This window comes from Misgurnus anguillicaudatus, chromosome 14 (assembly GCF_027580225.2).
Source record: "Misgurnus anguillicaudatus chromosome 14, ASM2758022v2, whole genome shotgun sequence".
NCBI lineage: Eukaryota > Metazoa > Chordata > Actinopteri > Cypriniformes > Cobitidae > Misgurnus > Misgurnus anguillicaudatus.
Window position 1 is genome coordinate 16094924 of NC_073350.2, and position 21155 is coordinate 16116078.

At 37.4% G+C, this 21155-nt stretch overlaps 1 protein-coding gene across 1 annotated transcript in view; it reads left to right on the plus strand.

Annotated features, from left to right (window-relative positions):
- LOC129427212 (inactive N-acetylated-alpha-linked acidic dipeptidase-like protein 2) overlaps positions 1–21155 on the plus strand; it is a 329030-nt gene that overhangs the window by 260212 nt on the left and 47663 nt on the right. The window contains exon 11 of the mRNA XM_073875958.1: positions 14473–14566. Within this exon, the coding sequence (XP_073732059.1) occupies positions 14473–14566 (94 nt within the window). The remainder of the gene's footprint in view (positions 1–14472; positions 14567–21155) is intronic.

The window sequence follows — 21155 nt, forward strand, 5'->3', positions numbered from 1 at the left end:
AACATGACGTTGAATAGAAATATGAATTGTTTTGACCATACCCCATGGGATGTTGTCTTCATAATTCGAGTTTATCATACCATGCCCAAAAATATGTTAAAGGGGAATACATTATGCAAAATCCAGTGAGTTTGGACATAAATGTGTCTTGGCAGTGTGTGAACAAAACATCCACTCTCTCCTTCTTTATCAATCTGCGTTAAACCAAAGCAGTCTCATTAGACATGCTGTTTTGATTCTCTTGTTAATGTGATGTCACACTGAAAAAGCCCCACCCATGGCCACAGACTGACTGGTTAATTTTACCCAAAAGCTCTTCTAAATGTGTGCTTATGTGGCTAAATACTGTTTATTATTTTCTCAGACTGTATTCACAGGAATCAAATCTATTTTAACTGAAAGCACTCACTGTCTGTTGGTAAAAGAGTAAGTAGCTCATTTGCTTTAAAGGTACACGCATGAAAACAGCACTTTTTTGCTGTGCCGCTAATGTCCATCAATCAGACCTGAACAAGAAATCAGGTGATCAATTTTATAAAAGTTGTGTTTGATGTCAACGTTTTATTTAATTATGTAAGGTTTTACGTTATGTTTAAAACTAAATTGTTAGTCATGGATGTTACAGTATGTGTTTACATGCACCGATTAGGGTTAATAAACCGATAACATGTGGGACTATGTAAACGCATAAAACGGTTTTCTTTTTTCAGGGAAAGCCCATAAATGGTGTAAGCAAAAATTGATCGGCGCAGGTAGTTTTTTTGCTCATTACCCCGATTTGGCATGGCATGTAAACACCTTAAAGGGACATTTCACTGGTAGAAACATTCATCGTTATTGAAAGTGGGTCATATTTGTAGTCGAAATGTAACATGCAAGCAGGGCCGTGCACAGGGGGGTGGCTCGGTGGCTAGAGCAACTGCCCTTCTGCCCTAATCGGCTGAGGTCAAGGGCGTAGGTTTGATTCTGGTATTGGTGGGGACATAAATAAAATGGTCGCATTGCAAAAACTGTTTATTACCGTTTACTTGAAATAAACAACAGACAACTCAGTATGCACTTTACTCAGTGACATCTGACTTGCCACCCCCGGTGCCATCCCAAATTTAATGTACTATAATAAACAATTCGTTATGTCCTAGAGCCTAATAAACAGTAACTGTTAAAGTCTTTGTAAAAAAAAAAGAAAATCACAACATATATGAATTCATATTTACTGTATAACTATGAAGAATATGCAATTAATATTTAATTCTTAATTTAGGTTTGCCAAAAAAATCCCAGTGTTGAAGTAGGTATGTATATCATGCTGTTTCCTGAACAACGTTTATTAACGTTTCTGTAGTTCACATTAAATCTTCTTTTCATTAACAGACAGTTAATCAGTGTGAAAAAATAGTTTTAAGTTTAAATGTAACCTTACATTATGTCTACATCTGTGCAAGTAATGACCACAGTGCAGTAATGTATTCAGCAATCATGACATGAATTCATGTTTTTACCATGTTGAGGTTATTTTCTTTCATGGATTAAGGACCCCCTAAATAACCTTGCCACCCCATTAATATAAGGTTGACAAAAGTTTGCAACTCCTCAGGTTAACATGGGATTGTCGTGTATTGGTGAAAACACTGTCCTTGTGCATGAAACAGTTACAGTGGGTATAATAATACTTTCTTCCTCACTTACCTGTAGCCCGAATAATCACGCGCGTCTTGTTGAGTGAACTTTGGCGCGTTGTACAAAGTGAAACCATCCTATCACACGTAGCGAGTAAAGACATAAAGTGATGTGATTTAGAGCGGCGGGACTCAATAAATGCTAATCCAATCATATTAGCAATGTGAGTAGAGAGGCGGGACTAAAGAAATGCAAAGCCAATCATATTAGCGATGTGAGTTACGGAGGCGGGCATTGCAGAGAACGAAAGCTGTTAACCGTTTGTGTACCACATAGAGCGTCATTTTTACAGAACGGGATTCCGAAAGATATATAATATATATATATATAATATATATTATATATAAATACAGATTAATTGTTTGGTCAAAATTATTGCTAGGGACAATTCAGTCTTTCCTGAATATTGCTAGGGACATGTCCCTAGCGTCCCACCCAAAATCTACGCCCATGGCTGAGGTGCCCCTCTCGCCAACCCCAGTCAAAGTGTTCTGTTACCACTCGTCTAAAGATCCACTGTTTCTGGTAATCCACTTCGTGATTTCCCGCCCGCTCCGCAGCATCTTTCACATTCTGTGTCCACTCTTTGAAGGGCGAAGACGACAGTTTGTTGTATTAACAGGTAGATTCATTACATTACCTCAGTTGTTGAGCTGCTCAATTAGTAATTTGGTAGTTTGAAGCCGAGAGAGGTCGTGTTCTATATTTATTTTTGCTTGATTGTGTTCTCGGGATCACTACTTAATTTTCTCGTTAATTTTTAGCTTTAATCACATCACAAGAACACAACCCCCGCCATGTCGAGATCACGAGAAAACAAGCTGCTGTTTTCTCGTGATCTCGACACAACAAAAGCTGCACTCTTGTGATGCGACCAAAGCTTACGTGTACTCAATAGAACATAATTTTTAGACAGCAAAACCATATTTAGCAAATTAGCATGGATGAACAAATTAGATTTTGCTTCAGGGATTCCCTCAAGATGAAACAGATTTGCCAATAATTGACCATTTGATAGCGCGGTGAATTTAGGGACCATCTTTAAAGTACTCCATATACGTTTCTACTTTAAACAGCATTCAAATGGAATAACTTAAAGTCAACAAACAGTCACAAAACCAACTGTAAAGTGTTCGTGGTTGTCAACTATAATGCACACTTTTTTAGATGTTTTATATTTATTCAAATAAACTGTTAAATACTATTAAAGATAGAAACGTGTACAGTGCACTTTAGAGATGGTCCCCAAATTCACGAACATCAAACTTTATTTATTTATTAAGTCTATCGACAATTAGCTACGCGTGGTAACGGCGAAGACTTATACATCAGCAGTCCACTTCAAAATAAATGAAATATTATGGACAGGAAATTACATTATGGCATTTGGATTAGGCTACAGTATTATGTCTGGATAGCGAGAAAACAACTTTTGTTATCTCGAGATCAGGAGAAAACAAGCAGCAAAAATAAAAATATGGATGACCTCTCTCGGCTTTCCTATGTTTTTGTCTTCTTAAAGTGCTAACAACTTAGCAAACATTTTAGAATTACAGTGATTGTCTAATGAGTACCCGATGAGATCTAATATAAAAAACACCAAATTTGCTGTTGTTGGCACACTTTTTCGACAAAAAATAAAAAACAATGTTTAAAAAAAGACAGAGTTGGAAGGAAGGCTGCAAAAGCTGTTCAAAATTGCAAACATAGATTCAAAGCTTCAGCATGTAAATCATATAGAATATTAAGAAGTTTTGTCACACTCTAAATCTTGTTATAAAGTCTATTTTCCATTATAATCACTTATATTATTTGATACTAATCTATAACACATCATATTGTTAAAACCATATAAATTGTGCCCCCTTCGCCCCCTTTTTGGTTTGGGCCACTGCCCCTCAAAATGTCTGTGCACGGCCCTGCCTGCAAGCCACTCCCATTAATCAGAACACTGCTCAGATATGCTACTGTGTACATAAATGCCACGTTAGTATAACAAAGAAAATAGAAATACTAATTTTATAGTAAGACGTCCGTTTATCCCTGCAGGCTTTGGCTGTCGCTTCTAGTTTAGGATTTAAAAATATGTATCCAGGACCATATACGGTACGAAGCTTGGGTAGGAGCAAGCTTCATTCAGTTTCTGATTTATTTTTGAGAGTGCTTGGCCAAGCATGTATATTCCCAAAGAAGAAAATGCCGCATCCTGCACACAAACGTGTCCATCGCATAATATGTATACTCCACAGACGCGCTGGCTCAGCACTTGTGCTCGTAAGCTAAAACACGTCTGTGAAATAAACCCGCCCAAACACGCGTACTTCTCTTCCCCGGGACCATTCACCAAACAAACGTCCATATCCTGATCTGATGCAGAAATGTTGAACATAAAGCACACATCGAGAGTTCAGGCACTATAGTCAGTCCAAGCTCGAGCCAGTCCGGACTTCTCTACGTAGCAGAGGCAGAGGGTTGAGACGTCTTCACATCTTCTGGTCTCTCACACCCAAGATTGTAGTTTAATACAGAGTGACAAATTGGGAGGTCTACAGTCTCTCCCCTGCTAATGTGACGACTTCTTAAGGTGGTCTACATTTCTTGATTCTGTCTTTGAACCTTGCGGCTGAATACGATAGCCAACCCACAAATCAACCTGACCATGCAAAAATCTGTCACCTAGTTGATGGACCCTTCCCCACTTAGAATTGCCATTTTCCTCATAGAAAGTCATAGGTTTTGTTGGCTGTGAACAGACAGCATGTGCAAGTTATTTTGCCTGAGGTGATGTATTAGTGTCTGCACAAGTAATCTAATTAGCAGTGTGACGCAGAGGCAGCTGCATGTGTTAGATCCGTAGGGTCTCTGCGCTTCAAAATCATATGGCAGTTCCCTTTGCTAGCTACAATAGCTTACTGCTGACAACTGACAGCGACGTTAGGCTTGTCTTAGCTTGTAACAGCCTTCCATCTGCTTACTTTAAATGATGATGACTCTGTTGTAATAAAAAAAACATGTTATAATCAGAGGTAGGACATTAGTTATTTATTATATGGTGAAAAACCATGTTTCATATAGAGACCTACAGTAGAATGGAAAATGTTCTTTCACTTGACATCACATAAATGTGTACATGTTATGTATATGAATAAAATTAGTTTTTGTGGTCTTGGTAGAACATACAGGTTGACAAAGAGACATTACTACTAGGAGACATTAAAGGGGACATTTCACAAGACTTTATTTAAGATGTAAAATAAATATTTGGTGTTCCCAGAGTGTGTATGTGAAGTTTTAGCTCAAAATACCCACGAAATTATGTACCTATAGTCACGTAAATCTTCTTGCTTCTCGTGAGTCTTTTTGCTTCGGTTTACTTTTAGATTTGGTGTTTGCATTAGGATGTCACTTTAAGTATTGGTTCATACTTATTTTTTATGATTTTTTTATATTTTCAGATTTTTAAACCATTGTCGCCTGGCATTAGGGTTGGAGTTGGGTTTAGGTAAAGATGTCATTTTATGTAAATCTAACCCTAAACTGAAGCGACAATGGTAAAAAAAATAGGACAAAACAGTTGAGTAACAAATACGTGACAGTGACACGTAAACAGAAATATGTGATGTTCATGCAAAAGGCGGAAAAACGTGTCACAAAAAAGACTCACAAATTTATGTGACTATAGGTACGTAATTTCGTGATACTGGGTTAAAATACAATAGATAATTTATTATAGCATGTTAAAATAAAGCAATAAGCCCCAAGAAGCAGTGGGTTACCAGTGCGTTTTATAACAGCTAAGGGGCGTTGTTAGGCATGACGCGAAGCTGAGATTTTAAACAGAGTTTTCGCGGGGCTTATTGCTTTTATAAAACGGTTGCTTCATATGCATAGCAGGATTTCATAAAATAATACAAAAATAAGTTGTATTTATATTAATACAAATATTACTCTTCCGCCAAATAAAGTAGTTCCTCAGAATCAAGTGTAGCTGCAACAGAGTGCAGTTCCCAAGCAACACAGACGCAGCAAAGGCTGCGTTTACATTTTGCATTAACATGCGATCTCGGTGATCCGTTCACGCAGATCCGATCATTCGTATATCAGGACACGGCGCGTTTACATTTGTCACATAAATGTGGCTTCTGTATCTGGATGTGTGATCGGATCCCGTGCGGGGAGACGCGCGCTGGGTGGATAGCTGTCAATCAAAATGGGTACAGCTGTCTTTAGCCACAGGATTTAGGGTTTTCGCGCTAACCGCAATCCCGTATTGTACAGTGCTACCGAGAAGCCAACAGCATAGAATAACTAGCAACCCCAACAACCGTGATGTTCACATTTTAAGCTTTATATTTTTTAGCTTTAAAAGCCTTATAGCGTCCGCACCGCGGATGAATGTCCTGTTTAACTTGTCCTGAACTTGACTTTCACCCGCATGCTTTAAATCAACAACAAAATCCGTGTGAAACATGACCAACTCCACTGTTTTATTCTGCCTTAATAACGGGCTTTTGGCTCTGCCTGAACTTATATGTATATTTATATTTTAACCATAAACTGTTGTTAGTTATGTTTCCTGGTAATTTTAATATGATTTAATTAAAAGAGCTAACAATTTCCTAAATTTCCTGTTCATAGTGCGTAAGAAGTAATGTAATTTACAAACACATAAAAGTAACCTTGCATAAAACCAACACTGAATAAATGTATTTGGTTAATGTTATTATGGTTTGTACGTGTTTTAAAGTAACTTAAAATGTGTTAAATGAGACAGAAACAGCCGATTGACCAGAAAGAAGCGCAACATTCACGTAGATATGTGACCATGGAAACTCAAACATTATAACGACGATCCTGAATTCTGCCATTAAATATTAAATCTCTCTATGAATAGGAACATATAACATATGCCTGAATAACTTAAATACAGTCAGCAGTGTTAAAATGCTTTTGAAGATCGATTTATTAAGATACTTTTAAGCGTAGCTTCCATTGCTCCACAAATATGAATGTATGCGTCTCTCACCTGCGCTCCATGACCGAACGTCCTTTATTTTTGACAGCTGTCAGTGAGAGGAGATGATAGTGGGCGGGGTTTTTTGTGACGTTGACCTGTAAATGCAGATACGATGGCTGGATTGCGTTTACATTACACTGAGATCCGATCACAATGCGTCCTCGACTACCTCTGCATCAGGACACACAGATCGGATAACATTCCGATCACAGACGCGTTTACACTTGTCTTTTCAATGTGTATGTGGACAACATCCGGATACATGTCGCATGTTAATGCCAAGTGTAAACGCAGCCAAAGACACAGTGAAAATATAATTAAAGACTGTAGTGTTTATTTTCATAAATCAACAGTCATCTAATTTATACATTAACATTTATTTCATGCAACTGTTGAAGTGATGATCAAATATGCTTAGAAGCATGCTTAACTCTTTCCCAGTCAGCGGTTTTTAAAAAAAGTTGCCATCCAGTTTTAGTTTAATGCCTTCCAAAATCTTCTTCTTTGAATTAACATAAAATATATCAAATGAAAGAACAGACCCTCCACTTTCAAACAAACAAACAAACAAACAAAAACCTGTTTCATCCTACCTTCATTTGTTTTCTTATCACCTCTCAAATTTTGAGCTAAAAGCTGAGATAATTCCATTTTTGTGAAGAACGTTTGTAAGAGATCAGATTCAGAGCCTGATCAAAACTTACACTGTGTTTTTAGAGTTGAGTGAATGCGTCAGTGTTTGGGTGGGGTGAGATCGAAGAACAGGCCATTTTATAATTGCCATTTTGTAGGTGTGAGCAAAAATGTGCCATTTTTGTGTCCTTTAAAATGCAAATTAGCTAATCTCTGCACGAAATGGCAGTGCCGTGATTGGATAGTGCAGATTAAGGGGCGATATTATCCCTTTCTGACATCACCAGGGGAGCTAAATTTCAATTGCCTATTATTTCACATGCTTGCAGAGAATAGTTTACCTAAACTAAGTTTCTGGGTTGTTATTTTTCAAAACTTTTAGGTTGATAGAAGCACTGGGACCCAGTTATAGCACTTAAACATGGAAAAAGTCAGATTTTCATGATATGTCCCCTTTAATATAAGGTACCTTCATATATATGAAGGTACCTTAGGTTTTTGGTGAACTGGGATTGAATCTGTTATCCATTTCTACTTGATCCAGTCTCATCAGAAGCTCAGGCATCTGTTTAGATAGAAAGAAAAAGCTGTTGCTTTCTCCTATCAGACTGCATTTAAACATCTGCTGAGGAAAATTGCTCCTGGCTGGATGCTAATCGCTTCGGAATGCTGTTGTCTCGGGATCATGGTGCGTCCCAAGTGGAACTCTCACTTGGTTTGTGCTTCCCTGCAGTGTTTCAGTTAACTCCCTTTTCACCTCATAAATCCAATGTAGCCGGTTTGCTTCTATTCACATATTCACACTATAAGTGTAAACGCACTTTCTTGTACTTGTGAATAGACACTGAAATATACAAAATGGACATATTACATCCGCATAACAGTTCGGAAATGCATAATTTCAGAAACGCATAGTCCATTTTAAACTGGTTGAAATTGCCTAAATTCTGAAACTCAGTTAAAGGCCTTTTTAACATGGCAGATGTATTTAAAATTGAATCCAGATGGGACTAATTAAAGTTAAGTGATTTGCTCTCTTTGAACGGATGAATTATCATTATGAATAGATACGGTGTAACATTAATGGAACAGAATAAAACCATTATAATGTTGAATTAGGTAACTGCATTTACTCTGTTAAAGAAGTGTAATGGTGTCAAACATGTTTGATCTAAACACAATAAAGTAAACCTATGAATTTAATATTCTATAAACCTCAAAGGATTCATAAACTTTTATGTGCCACCTTGACGTGAATCCAGGCTTTCATGAATAAAATTATTGTGTTTATTGTTATTATTGTGGAGACTAATGGTCTCTGTGAGTCTTTATATTGGTGGTACCATTAAATCCTACTGAAATAATGCCCAAAACACACTAGTAAAAAACATTAGAATTTCTATGATGGTTTCTATTATTTTGTAGCATGGATCAATACCTTGATTGTATTACAAACTTGACATTACAAGTTTAAATGCACAGTTACCCATAAAATAAATGGGATCAGGTTCATGTTTATATACAAGTAGTGTGACAAAAACACCATTTAATTTGGAATGAGAAGTACAAATCTAAAGTACGAATTTTGTTTATTCCATAATGATAGTCTGGTATATCTGTTAAAATCCTCTGAAATGGAAACACACTTTGGATTTTATTGATTAGTTAATAGTCATCTGTGATGGCTTCCTGTGGTTGAATCATTTAATTATTTCAGTTTCTCAGCCTTTTCACTTGAACCTGTTGAGTCATAAAGTCACCACTACCAAATATCAGTATTGCAAAGTGTTGAGAATTAGTTTTTTGAATGAGCTCATAAAAGGCTACTTCACCCTAAAATGAGAATACAGTCATTATTATCTTATCCTCCTGCGTTTCAAAATGTATCATGTTAACTTATTTGCAACTGATCAAATATATTCTATCAGATTTTAAACTCTCTTTTCAATTTAGAAAGCCTCTAGCAAGCCTTTAGCAATATCAGTGCAACAAACAAACACGTTTGTTAGGTTAATCTTCCCCTTTTCCTTGGAGAGTTTTTTCATTTACGCTTCTGCACACATAACAGTGTTGCCAGATCTTCCATCTATCCTTTATAGCTCACACGATTAGATGAATTTGATTGCAAAATGTTTGTCTGAAATTTGAATGACTTGTGGTTTAGGTTGTGGATGTATTTTCACTCACAACAGATTAGTCCTTTCATTTAGATATTGTTTGAATTATTAAGTTTGTTTATATTTTGAAACTGAAATGATTTTTGAGTAAACCTCAAAGATATTGAATATAACAAGATTGAGCACTGCTATAGGCGGTTTCAGCAGCAACAGCATAAACAAACAGCTTTTTACCACTTCCTCTTATCTTTTGGAAATCGAAACATTTTTATTTTCCACAAGGTATTTATTCCAGAAGTCAGTTTAGTCACGAGCCAGAATGATATAACAAGCACAGACCGGAAGTTAACTTAGGGCCATGCGTGTGTGTATGTGATAAAAACTTCTACAGACGGACAATGCAATGCTGAATTTCAGAAGTCCCACCTTCCAGTTTAAAGAACCAATCATTAGGGAATAAAGACTGAGGATATTCTGGGAGAGGGGCTCTGTGCAGAGAGTCGCATGAAGCGCTTGCCAACCTGTGCACATGCACAGATGAAATGGCTTCGAGTAAAGGTGTTTTTAGCGCAATTTGAGCTTAAGAAACAAAAGTTATTGTACAGTTGATGTCAGGTTTAAATGGCACCTATGGTCTGATTCACGATTTTACATTTCCTTTGGTGTGTAAGTGTGTATTAGTACATGTTAAAGATATGCAAAAGGTACAAACCCCAAAGTAAACGATGACGTGAGTTATCGTCTTCAACGTAAATCTCTTTTCTTGGACTACAACAAACACACGGATTGTATGCAAAAGTTTACTTCCTGGGATTGGTGATGTAGACAAGACCGACATGATCATAATTCCTCCCGCTTTGGACTCACAGCCTGTAAGTTAACTCCTGTCAGCATTGCATTGTGAGGGAATCTTTCAAACATGGTAAGGAGCGTCACATTTCCGCTTGACGTCAGAGGTATTTAGGCCAATCACAACCTACACTATAAAAAAATATTTTGTGGCTTAGTAAATTTAACTAAATAAAATGAGTTTTCTTTAAATTCTTTAAAAATAATAATAATTCTTCTTTTTAACCAAATTTTATTAAAAATAACACAAAAAGGTAATTCTAAATGAACACATTATTTAGTCAATTCAACTATATTTTATCATGTAAAATTTGTAAGAAGGAAATTAAATTAATATTTTTTGGTTGAAACTACTTGAATTATTTTAGTAAATATAACTAACTAGTCAGAGCCAATGGTGTAGTGGACGGTTCTCCGACACATGGTGCAGACGCACTTCTGGTGACCCGAGTTCGAACTAACTAGGCAATGGACTGAAAATAATAGGCTGTATTTACTTAAAAATATAGTGTATCATTTGTTTTTTCATTTTACATGAAATTTTAAAACTTACTTAAAAAAGTGGATCGATGCAAAAATTATGCACTGTATTTACATTTTTTTTGTAAATCCAGCGTATTATTTTTTTTAGTGTACAGGTTAGCTGGCCAATCAGGGACGCATCGCTTTACAAATCGATGAGTTTTGTACAAAATCCATGTGTTTCAGGAAGACGGAAATCTGGAGCTACAAAAATGTACAGTATGTGGAAAATAATGTGTTTTTTGAACCATAAACCATCCTAACATATTGTATTATACCAAATACACAAAATAACGTTGCCATGAAATAGGGACACTTTAATTGTTTGTCAGAAATTTCGTTTAATCGTGTTATATTCCTACAAGCGGTTCAAGCTGAAATAGCTTAAAAGATGGTTGTTGCTTAAGTGCTGTGATGTGGCCTTGCAAGCAACTAGTTCAATTAAAAGACTTATAAAAAAGTTCAATAAGATGAATTAATGGATGGACAGATCAATGAAAATAAACAAACAAATAAACAGAGGTTATTCATTTTATCAGTATATCAGTTATTGTATAACTTTTTTGTTGTATATACTAGTCCTAATGTGATAAATTTAGTGCTTGAACAGTATTTTTATCTCTGTTTAGAAATGCAATAAGATCTAACAAAATCTAACTCAAGCATCTTCAATGCTGCCCGCGAAAAGCTGTGCTCATTATTTTTGAGGTTTTGGTATTTTACTGGAGATTAAAATAGATCCTGTTTACATATTTATAGCAGTTTAGGTTTAATGACTGAATAAAGATATCCAGGATTTTTTATTATCTTATTTGTGAGAAAAGCATTTTGTATTGCAAATTACATTTTATTGGGTCTCTAAACAGTAATATGCAGCTGTTGAATTTTAATTGCTTGCTGCAGAAATGCTAGTGGACTGGCCACTCCAGTCATAACAAGGCAATTTTGTGTGCACAGAAAAAACAGGAATTGTTGTCCCGTCATAGTTTCAGCTGGTCGGGGTTTGACTGCGAATGACTAATATCACACTTAAGTCCTGGGGTGAACCTTGAGGTCTCTTACTTGCTCAGTCAAGAGGAACCAATTCACCTGCCCAAGAAATCATTCCTGAGTAACCCAAGCACAGCCCTCCTCACATGTATCCGTGATCCAGAGATTAGGTTATTTTTCGGAGTGCCGTGTGTTTATTTTTCTTGAGCGCCAATCTCCTGTCAGATGTTTGGAGCGAATCATTCTGAAGGGCCTCGCTCCTCCTTTTATAACCGATCACCCACTTTATGGGGAAAACAACTTATATTTGTCAGGCTGGTGAAGAGTGAAGGGTATACAGCCGAAAACTGCATTTGCTTGCGGGAGATCATCTGATCCAACTTATCGAACATGTCGCTACACAATGGAGGTAGTAATAACCCCGGCGAAGCTTCTGTACTTCAAAACATCAAGGTTGGCTCTCAAGTGAGATGAAAAGCTGTGTGGGAAGATGGACGCTGGGTCTAATGCCTCTAATCTTCTATGTGAATCAGTCTTTGTTGTGTCTCTCTGCGTGGACACTACAAAGAGAAAGATGCAAACAGCGACCATTAACTTGTAGATGCTTCATTTCGACGAGTGTCACGCCAAAACCATGCATGCATAATTTTTTTCCTGTTTTTTTTTTCATAATGCCCTTAAACTTCTTTTCTTCAGCCACGGTTTGTGAATTTATACAAAACAGCGAGGAGAGCAATCAAAGCCTTCAGGATTGTTTGCACATTATAAACATTCATGAATATGGTCATGAATATTAATTAGGTGACAAAACATTTGCCCAGCAGTCCTTGCTGAATGCAGGGAAATAAGCGACATGGTAAAATGCGGCTTCCTGTTTGTACGTCCGTTCAGTTTAGGGGACAGACTTTCCACAAGCAGGGGGTGACATGTCTCCTTCCAGTTATCATTACTAAATATAGTTTATAAAACATTCATTTGATATTACTAAATGTAGGTTTGGGAGGAGCCTAAACATTTAATCATCATTACAACCATATATAAGCAGCAGTATATCTGCGCTTTCCCAGCGACAGTTCTTCCGGCATTCCTTCTTCTCCTCAATCTTTGCTCTTTTTCTCCTAAATGCAATTTCATTATGGGGGTTTGAGCTTGAAGCTCGAGCTGAGCCTCGCCTTTGAAGACAGCAAAGCAAGCTACAATTAACTATTAGACTGAATAAGAAGGCAAACTTTTGTACTAAGTATAAAGTTTAATTAAACAATGTACAGATTTTTTGATTAACCTCCTTGGCCCCAAGATGGGAATCTTTGAAATGTTTTTGTTATAAGATAGGTTAATTCCCACATACCAAAAATACAAATACTGTGCAGACTTTTTTAGACAGTTAAATCTGTAACACTTAATGAATTAGATGAAAATAAACAAACAATGAACGATGCTTCTACAGCTTTTATTAATCTTAGGACATGTTAATTTTGGGATTTACTAATACATAAAATCAACCGTTGTTACTGTTAACATTAGTTAATGTACCATAAACTAACATGAATAACTATAATGACATTAACTAATATTAAGAAATGTTCATTTATTATTGTTCATTGTTTGTACATTTAAATTAATCCATGTACTAATACAACCTTATTGTAAAGTGTTACCGTTAAATAATGTTTTTTTTTTAGATTTAAATATATAATACCTTTAAATTACTGTGCCCATCACAAAACAAGGATGTTGCATAACAACACCTGTGAGTTTTAAACTCACATGCCAACGTTCTACTAGGTCAATACATTTATTTCTTGTTTAAAGAAAAATCATAGTTTTTCAATATTTTTGCTATGTTCTTACCTCAACTTAGACGAATTAATACATACATCTCGTTTTTCAATGTTTGAACGTAATCTTTGTACAGCGCGTCGTGGATGTGGAAGCATTTAGCCTAGCCCCATTCATTCCTTAGGATCCAAACAGGGATGAATTTCGAAGCCACCTAACACTTCCATGTTTTCCCTATTTAAAGACTGTTACATGAGTAGTTACACGAGTAAGTATGGTGACACAAAATAAAACGTGGCGATTTTTTGAGCGGATAAAAAAATGAGAACTATATTGTATAGCGGAAGAGCACTTAGTTTGCAGCACTTCGACCTCGGCGCGCAGTAACATCATCACTCCTGACTACCCCCCCTCTTGCTCAAACTTACGTCAATGTTACTGCGCCTGAGGTTGAAGTGCTGCAAACTAAGTGCTCTTCCTCCATACAATATATTTCTCATTTTTTATCCGCTTAAAGAATCACGTTTTATTTTCTGCCACCATACTTACTCGTGTAACTACTCATGTAACAGTCTTTAAATATGGAAAACATGGAAGTGTTTGGTGGCTTCTAAATTCATCCCTGTTTGGATCCTAAGAAATGAATGGGGCTAGGCTAAATGCTAACACATTCAAGCAGCGCTGTACAAAGGTTAAGTGCACGCATTGAAAAAAGATAGATATGCATCAATTCGTCTAAGCCGAGTCAAGAACACAGTAAAATACCGAAAAATGGTGGTGTTTTCCTTTAAATAATAAATCATTTGCTCAGTTTTGGAAACTATACTGTATTGTGTTGGTGTGTGTTTAATTTTTGATTCTTTTTTCATTTTTTTTTTACCCTAGAGAGGTTATTTTCTCTCTGAGGCCTTTTACCCTCTCGAGTCTTCATTAGGAGAGACCTTGGATCCAGCTTTCACACTCCACGAGACTGTTGCCAAGATAAAAGTAAAACTTTCCATCCAGTCCAACATTGGGGATTTATTTGTTTGTGGGTTGGTTTGTCAGATGGTCTTGGTTTGTCAGAATCTTTTATGTCTGTAAATTGATTTAAAAAAGGTGAATGGAAAGAATATTACGTAACCCCAACCGACCATCAATCCACCGACAATGATTGCTTGGCCAGAACCTGACATTGGCCAGCATGTTCTTACCCCATTGGCCTTTTAAGGAGCAAGCACGCATGCTCAGACCGCACACCGTGCATAAGTGCTATGAAATAAAGATGAAACTGGATGCAGCTTTAATAAACTACTTTTCTCTTTTAACTGCAACAAGAAATACAATGGCCATTAAAGTTCCTCATCATAGTCAAGCAGATATTGTTCTGCACCATGAAATATTCAGGACCCTTGAAGACAGATTGGCAATGACAAAGAAAGTCACGTGGAACAACAGCGAACGATACAGCGGATGAGAGGCTCACAAATTGTCCCCTTATTGTTCAGTCTCCTCAAACCGCACATACAAACATTATATGCAAGAGACATTAGATACAGCCACAGTCTGCAGAATCTGAGGAGGCAAATCTTTAGTGTGGTTTTGAATTCACCGAGCAGAATTGGATGTGTCAAAATATCATATTTTTCAGCACAATGGGCATAAAGGTTGGAAAACTTCCATGAATAATAAATCAAGACAGAGAGGGTAAGATCTCGGGCTGCAAAAATGTTCAAAGACACACACACACACACTGGGGTGGGAATTTTCCCACCATGAGTTGACCTGAATCCTTTGAGATGACAGAATGGGTTATGCTGCCAGAAAGGGTTATTATGAACGTTGACACTTACAATGCAATACACACATTTTTTTTAAGAAATATTAATATTAAAAATATTACAGCTGGAAGCTACAGAACTGATAGATGTGTAATGTACATTTATATTAGTAAATATTAGTATTTTGTATGTTTTGCGCGTGCAATTACATTATTTCAAATGGAGACGAATGGCAAGCGTGCTCATGCATGGTCGCGACATGCGCATGGTGCCGCAACCTTTTTTTTTCAGGCGCGCCGGTGCCCCAACCAGATGAAAATACTTCCATACTGATATTGTATCTGTCTGACTCCATACAGTAAATTATCGTAATTACCGTATAATGAATATGCTAATTATAATGTTTTTAGTTCGATGTCATGACCCAGTTTGTTTCATTATAAGTCTAATAATGGTACAACTGCTTATGCTTCGTTTACCAAACGATGGTGGATAGATTTGTAAGTCTGTCAGAAAATGTGGGTTACAGTTGCCTCTGGTCTCCCATACGTGCTTTAAAATTAGCGCAATAAGTGGCATAATATTTCAAGTCGACATGATTTTGACAATTTACTCATAATGTGTGTGCCTACACTTATGTGTCTTTAATGAAGTATTGTGTAATCACAGGCCGTGATTTGCTGGCGCAGTTAAGTGTTCGTTGATAAATACAAAAGTGCCTCGTGCGTGATTGTGAACCATTCGTAATTCATAACTTTGTCGTGTATGTTGTGGAGCGTAAAATTTGATTTATTCTCCCAATGTTCAGTACCCACTTTTCACGCCTGCGGTAACCTCTAGGGGTCGCCTTGTGTAAATATGTCCTACTTTCTAAGTTTATAGTCACACTGGCCCTGTAATGATGCTGTAAGGGTTGCCATTTTCTGCCTGTGTGCACTTTATGACCATAAAAGTCAATATTAATGTATGTTAATGCCTCCTGAGAATTTCTTCTACATCACATGACCTGTAGTCACCGGCAGGCTGCCGCTCCGGTACGCTTTAGCATCCAACCAAAATAACATCTGTGGATGTTGTTAACTTGGTGATCTAGATTTCTTAGGGAAACTAAATTCAAGTAGCCCCTCGATGCCAGCTTAAATCGGTGGAGGCAGACGTGAATTGATGGGGTGCGAGAGTTGGGTCTCATTGCTGTCTAGCTACGGTGAACATCAGGCTTCCTTACACCTGCGGGTCCCGAAGGATATCAGGCCCGAGCCGAACTCTCTTTTTCTGTGGGCTGAGGTGCTTTGGGAGTTCTGTCAGCGTGGCTTGTAACGTTCCCTGCTCATTTTTCACCCCACCTTTACAACCACAGCTGGGGCGGGTTGACGGGGGGACAGAGGGGCCGAGCAGTGCGGGTGAGTTGGTTCCACTCAGCCTGGCACAGGATGCTGGCATCGATCATTTGAGCCGCAGGTACAAGCACACTTCATCACCCTCACAGGGTTGTATGCGGCATACCAACTCTCAGTGGTCTGAAGCCTCTGTTTTTTCATGCTTAGCTTTAAATCTACATCTAAAGTTACTCATTACCTAACAGGATAATTGGTCCGCTTTTCAGTCTTATACTATAGGGAAGAACCGGGGCAAAAGAAACACAGGATGAAAGTAACAAAGTGATTTTCTTCGAGCCCTGATAACATTTGCGTCCCAAACTACGACAGCATCTTAGGCACACAACCCCTGACAGAGCTGACAAATTTTGCGTTATTTACTCATCGTTTTCCTCGTGTCAATCCAGAAAGGTGTTTTCAACCATGATGAGTAAATTCCTAAAGCGGTTATTTTGTTCTTATAACGCGCTGTGTTTCTCGTTTCATGTGTTAAAGCAGTGGTTCTCAAACTTTTTCCGCGTGCAGCCCCCCTTGTGTATGGTGCATTCCTTCGCGGCCCCCCCAAAGAAAATTTATGACAAAAAAAATTCTAAAATGTAACATTTTAATTAAACAAAACATATTAAGTTATACAAAGTATTGCTGTTGGTTAGTAGCCTTATTTTTTTAGGTTTAATTACACAGAATTCATGATAAATTAGTGTATTTTATAAAATGTCATAAAACTGGGGCCCCCCTGGCACCATCTCGCGGCCCCCCTGGGAACCTTGAGAACCACTGTGTTAAGGTACTGATCAATCTACAGGTTATTTAGTGCTCTAACACATCCTGAAGTTTGACCTCTCTGAGTTTTTCAAAAAAAAAAAAAAACATTTTATCGGGTTTATATGTGAGGAGATCCTGTCGGGTCGAAAGAAACACTTGTTACTTTCGTCTTGCTGCTAATGCTGTTGTATATGTAAAAAAAATATTGAAAAATTTATATTATTCTAATTTGATTTAATTTAATTTTCAAAGTGTTCAAACTGTTGATTTTTTTATTCTTAACAATTTAGGTTTGTACTGTCGGTTGCTTTTGAAACATTTGATAAAACTGAAATTTAGAATAAAATATATTTTCATAATTTTTTTACAAAGATAAATGACAAAATAAGCTTGCAGTTACATATTAACGAGGCCATAGTCATGTAAATTAAATAAACCCTACTGAAAAATCCAGCAAAGACCAGCATAGGGTATCTGGTTTTAGCTGGTTTAAGGTGGCAGTAGCTGGTCTAAGCTGGTCCTCCTCAGCTAGACCAGCTTAAAAAGTGACCAAAACACAGCTAGACCAGCTTCCAACACCAGCAATACCAACTAAAACCACACTCTAAAAAATGCTGGGTTGTTTTTAACCCAGGGCTGGGTCACTATTGGACAGAACACACTGCTGAGTTAAAATGACCCAACTGCTGGGTTATTGTCAGTCAAATCATGTTGAAACAACGCAGCATTTTTAGAGTGCAAGCTGGGAGACCAGCTAAAACCAGTTTACCAGCTTATGCTGGTCTTAGCTGGATTTTTCAGTAGGGAAAACAAGTGTAACACAAAAATCTATCTTGTTTTGTTGTGTTACTTTCGTCCCTGCAGGTGGGGTCGAAAAAACAATTCACTATGTTTAAAGTGAAATTATTCTGAAGTGGTTTTATATTTTTACAAAATTCCACCTGGTATTGATAATTTGGGTTTGTACTGTTGGTTGCTTTTGAAACATTTGATAAAACTGAAATTCAAAATAAAAATATATTTTCATTATTTTTTACAAAGATAAATGACAAAATAAGTTTGCAGTACATATTAACGAGGTCACTTGTGAGTTATTGATCATGGCAAAAATATATCTCTGTCTACAACATTATCTTTTACAATTATGTTTTTCTGAAAAATTGTACTTTTGCCCCCGCTCTTCCCTATTATTAAATATTATTGCTGTACTACAGATAAACAGTATCTAACCACTAAAAGACATCAGAACACATTGACTGCATCCAAAAGCATTCCATGGAATGTAGGCAGGCATGTCCGAATCCAATGTTAGGTTTACTTCCTGTCTCCTGGGATAACTTTATTGTCCTATCCCACAATTCCATGTGTGAACGTGCATGGGAATTGTGATTGGCCGAGCCTGGTTGAGTTCAGAAAAATTCAATGGTGGCCAAGAAAGCAGCTGGAGTGGAAATTAGGTGTAAAGAAAGTTATTTTAACTTTAAAAAAATTTTAACAGCATTTTTAGCGAGAAATTATTTATCACAAAGGCACTCTCTGTTTAAATTTCAAACATCCATTACACTGCCTATGAAGTCTGTCCGAATGCGTTTCTCGGAGTTGCCTTCATGCCTCCGAAGTCAGCTGCCTAAGCTTTCGGACGCAGCTAAACTGTTTTGCTAACCTTTTGCGGTTAATTTTAGGTTCAGTGCATTATCTCCACTTATTTCTTGAGGTTGATGCTTTTCTTATTATAATCATACATCAGTTCAGGTGAAATCTTTAATATTGACTGAGTAAGGTCATGTCAAAGATTAAAATCAGAATGGAATCAGTGATTGAAATTAAGCATCTAATCTTATAATTAGATCATGAAACCTTATCTTGTATTTCACAGAAGTATTAGCTCAGTGTTAACTACTATGAAAGCAATATCACATCGCAGTTATGTACTGAATATCAGCACAGCTATGATTACCTGCAATGTGAATCACAGCCCTGCTGATAATATAACAGCTCTCCTGCTTATTTGAGATTGCATACTGTAGTGTGCAAGGGCAACTTAATATATACATTTGTTTAACAAACCAAGCAACTGGTCATTTATTTTTAATAACTGTTGCAACTAAACTTGACAGTCGGTGACCTCTATGCAAATGGCACCATCAGAGTCTAAATCAGCATTTAGTGTAATGAGAAACTGTCATGATTGGATGATTCAGTGAAATTAGACTGACTAAAGAAGATATGAAGAACGATTTGAGCTTCCATCTCAGAATAGGACACCGGGTCATACTGTAATTGATAGGCTTATATGTGTGCAATGCATGATGTCACCCGCGATTGTGTCTTAAGGGAAGTTCGGTGTTAGAACATACCTTCAAGTACAGCGTTTGCAGATGGAAAGAGTCTTTTTAGGCAGCTTTCAACTCTCAGAACTTACCGTAGAGATAGAGTTATCGCACCCCAAGTTCTTTCAAAATTAACCTGCCATGCATCGCTTGCCCTGGGACTCAGCCAGCCAGAAAGTGCCGTGAAGTTGGAAGCCTGAGAGATCGGGATCTGCCAGCTCGAGAGACTGTGAGGTTGAGAGCAGCTGCCGGTGGTGATTGAATGTCCCAGGACAGCCATTGTTATGTGTCAGATGGAAACAGTGGTGGCGTGGAAGAGTGAAAGGTCTGTATTGTTCTCTGACAGCCTGAGTGACGCTAGCCGGGCGGGAGAAGAAGCGTGAACGGAAGATTCTGCCAGCTCTGCTTACACGGCACTGGAAGGGGCTGGAATCTTCTGATGGGCTCCGTTGGGAACGTCTACCTGAGAAGCATCTCTATTTGCTTTTCTTATATACACTCACCGCTTGATTAAAAGATTCCTGTCCGGAGTCCTTTCACATAAATGAGTGTCAGGCCATTGCGGATTTGATTTCGGAATGACGTTCGGATATCATTGTTCCGTCTCCATCGGAGCTAATGCGATTACTCAAAAGCACTGGCTGTCCATTGTTGGAATTCACCCTCATTTGAGTTCTTAATGTTTTAGTCTTTTAATTGCTTAAATGGACCATCTGCTCAAAGCAGTTGTATTAATATGAAGTCACCATTTGGAGGATAAAGGATTGCAGAAGAATTGCTTGAGAAAGCTCCCATTTTCCTAAAATTAAGTCTGAAACGATAAGATAGCTCTAATTTCCCAGAAATTACAGCCTTTGACGTATCGTATAGAAATGGGCTCGTAAAAGATTGTGAAGCGAACTTCAATTAAAATGCAAAACAATAGATGGACAAAGAAAAAAATCGAAATAAAAATGCAGTTACCAAGTGTTTGTGAGATTCAACATCAGTAGTAAAAAAATCCAAAGAAAGAGATTCATCTGTCTGCCCCCCCTCTCTCTCTAGATAAACTTGATGAACTTGATGAATTGCTTTTAGGAAGACTATCTAGATAATGCTTTAAAGAGCTTCTCCGGCACATAACTTGTCAAAGCTCACTCAGGTGGTTTAATCTCGAAGGATAACACGCCAGCTCTTTGTATTAGGCCTTGATGATGCTGCCGCCTTACAGCTCTTTTTTAAGAAGAAGAAGAAGAAGAAGTGAGATGATCCTGTGTTTTTTCTATTAATCTCATCATGTAGCTCGGTTGGTAGACCATGTTGTTAGCAGCAAAAATGTCATGGGTTCGAATCCTAGG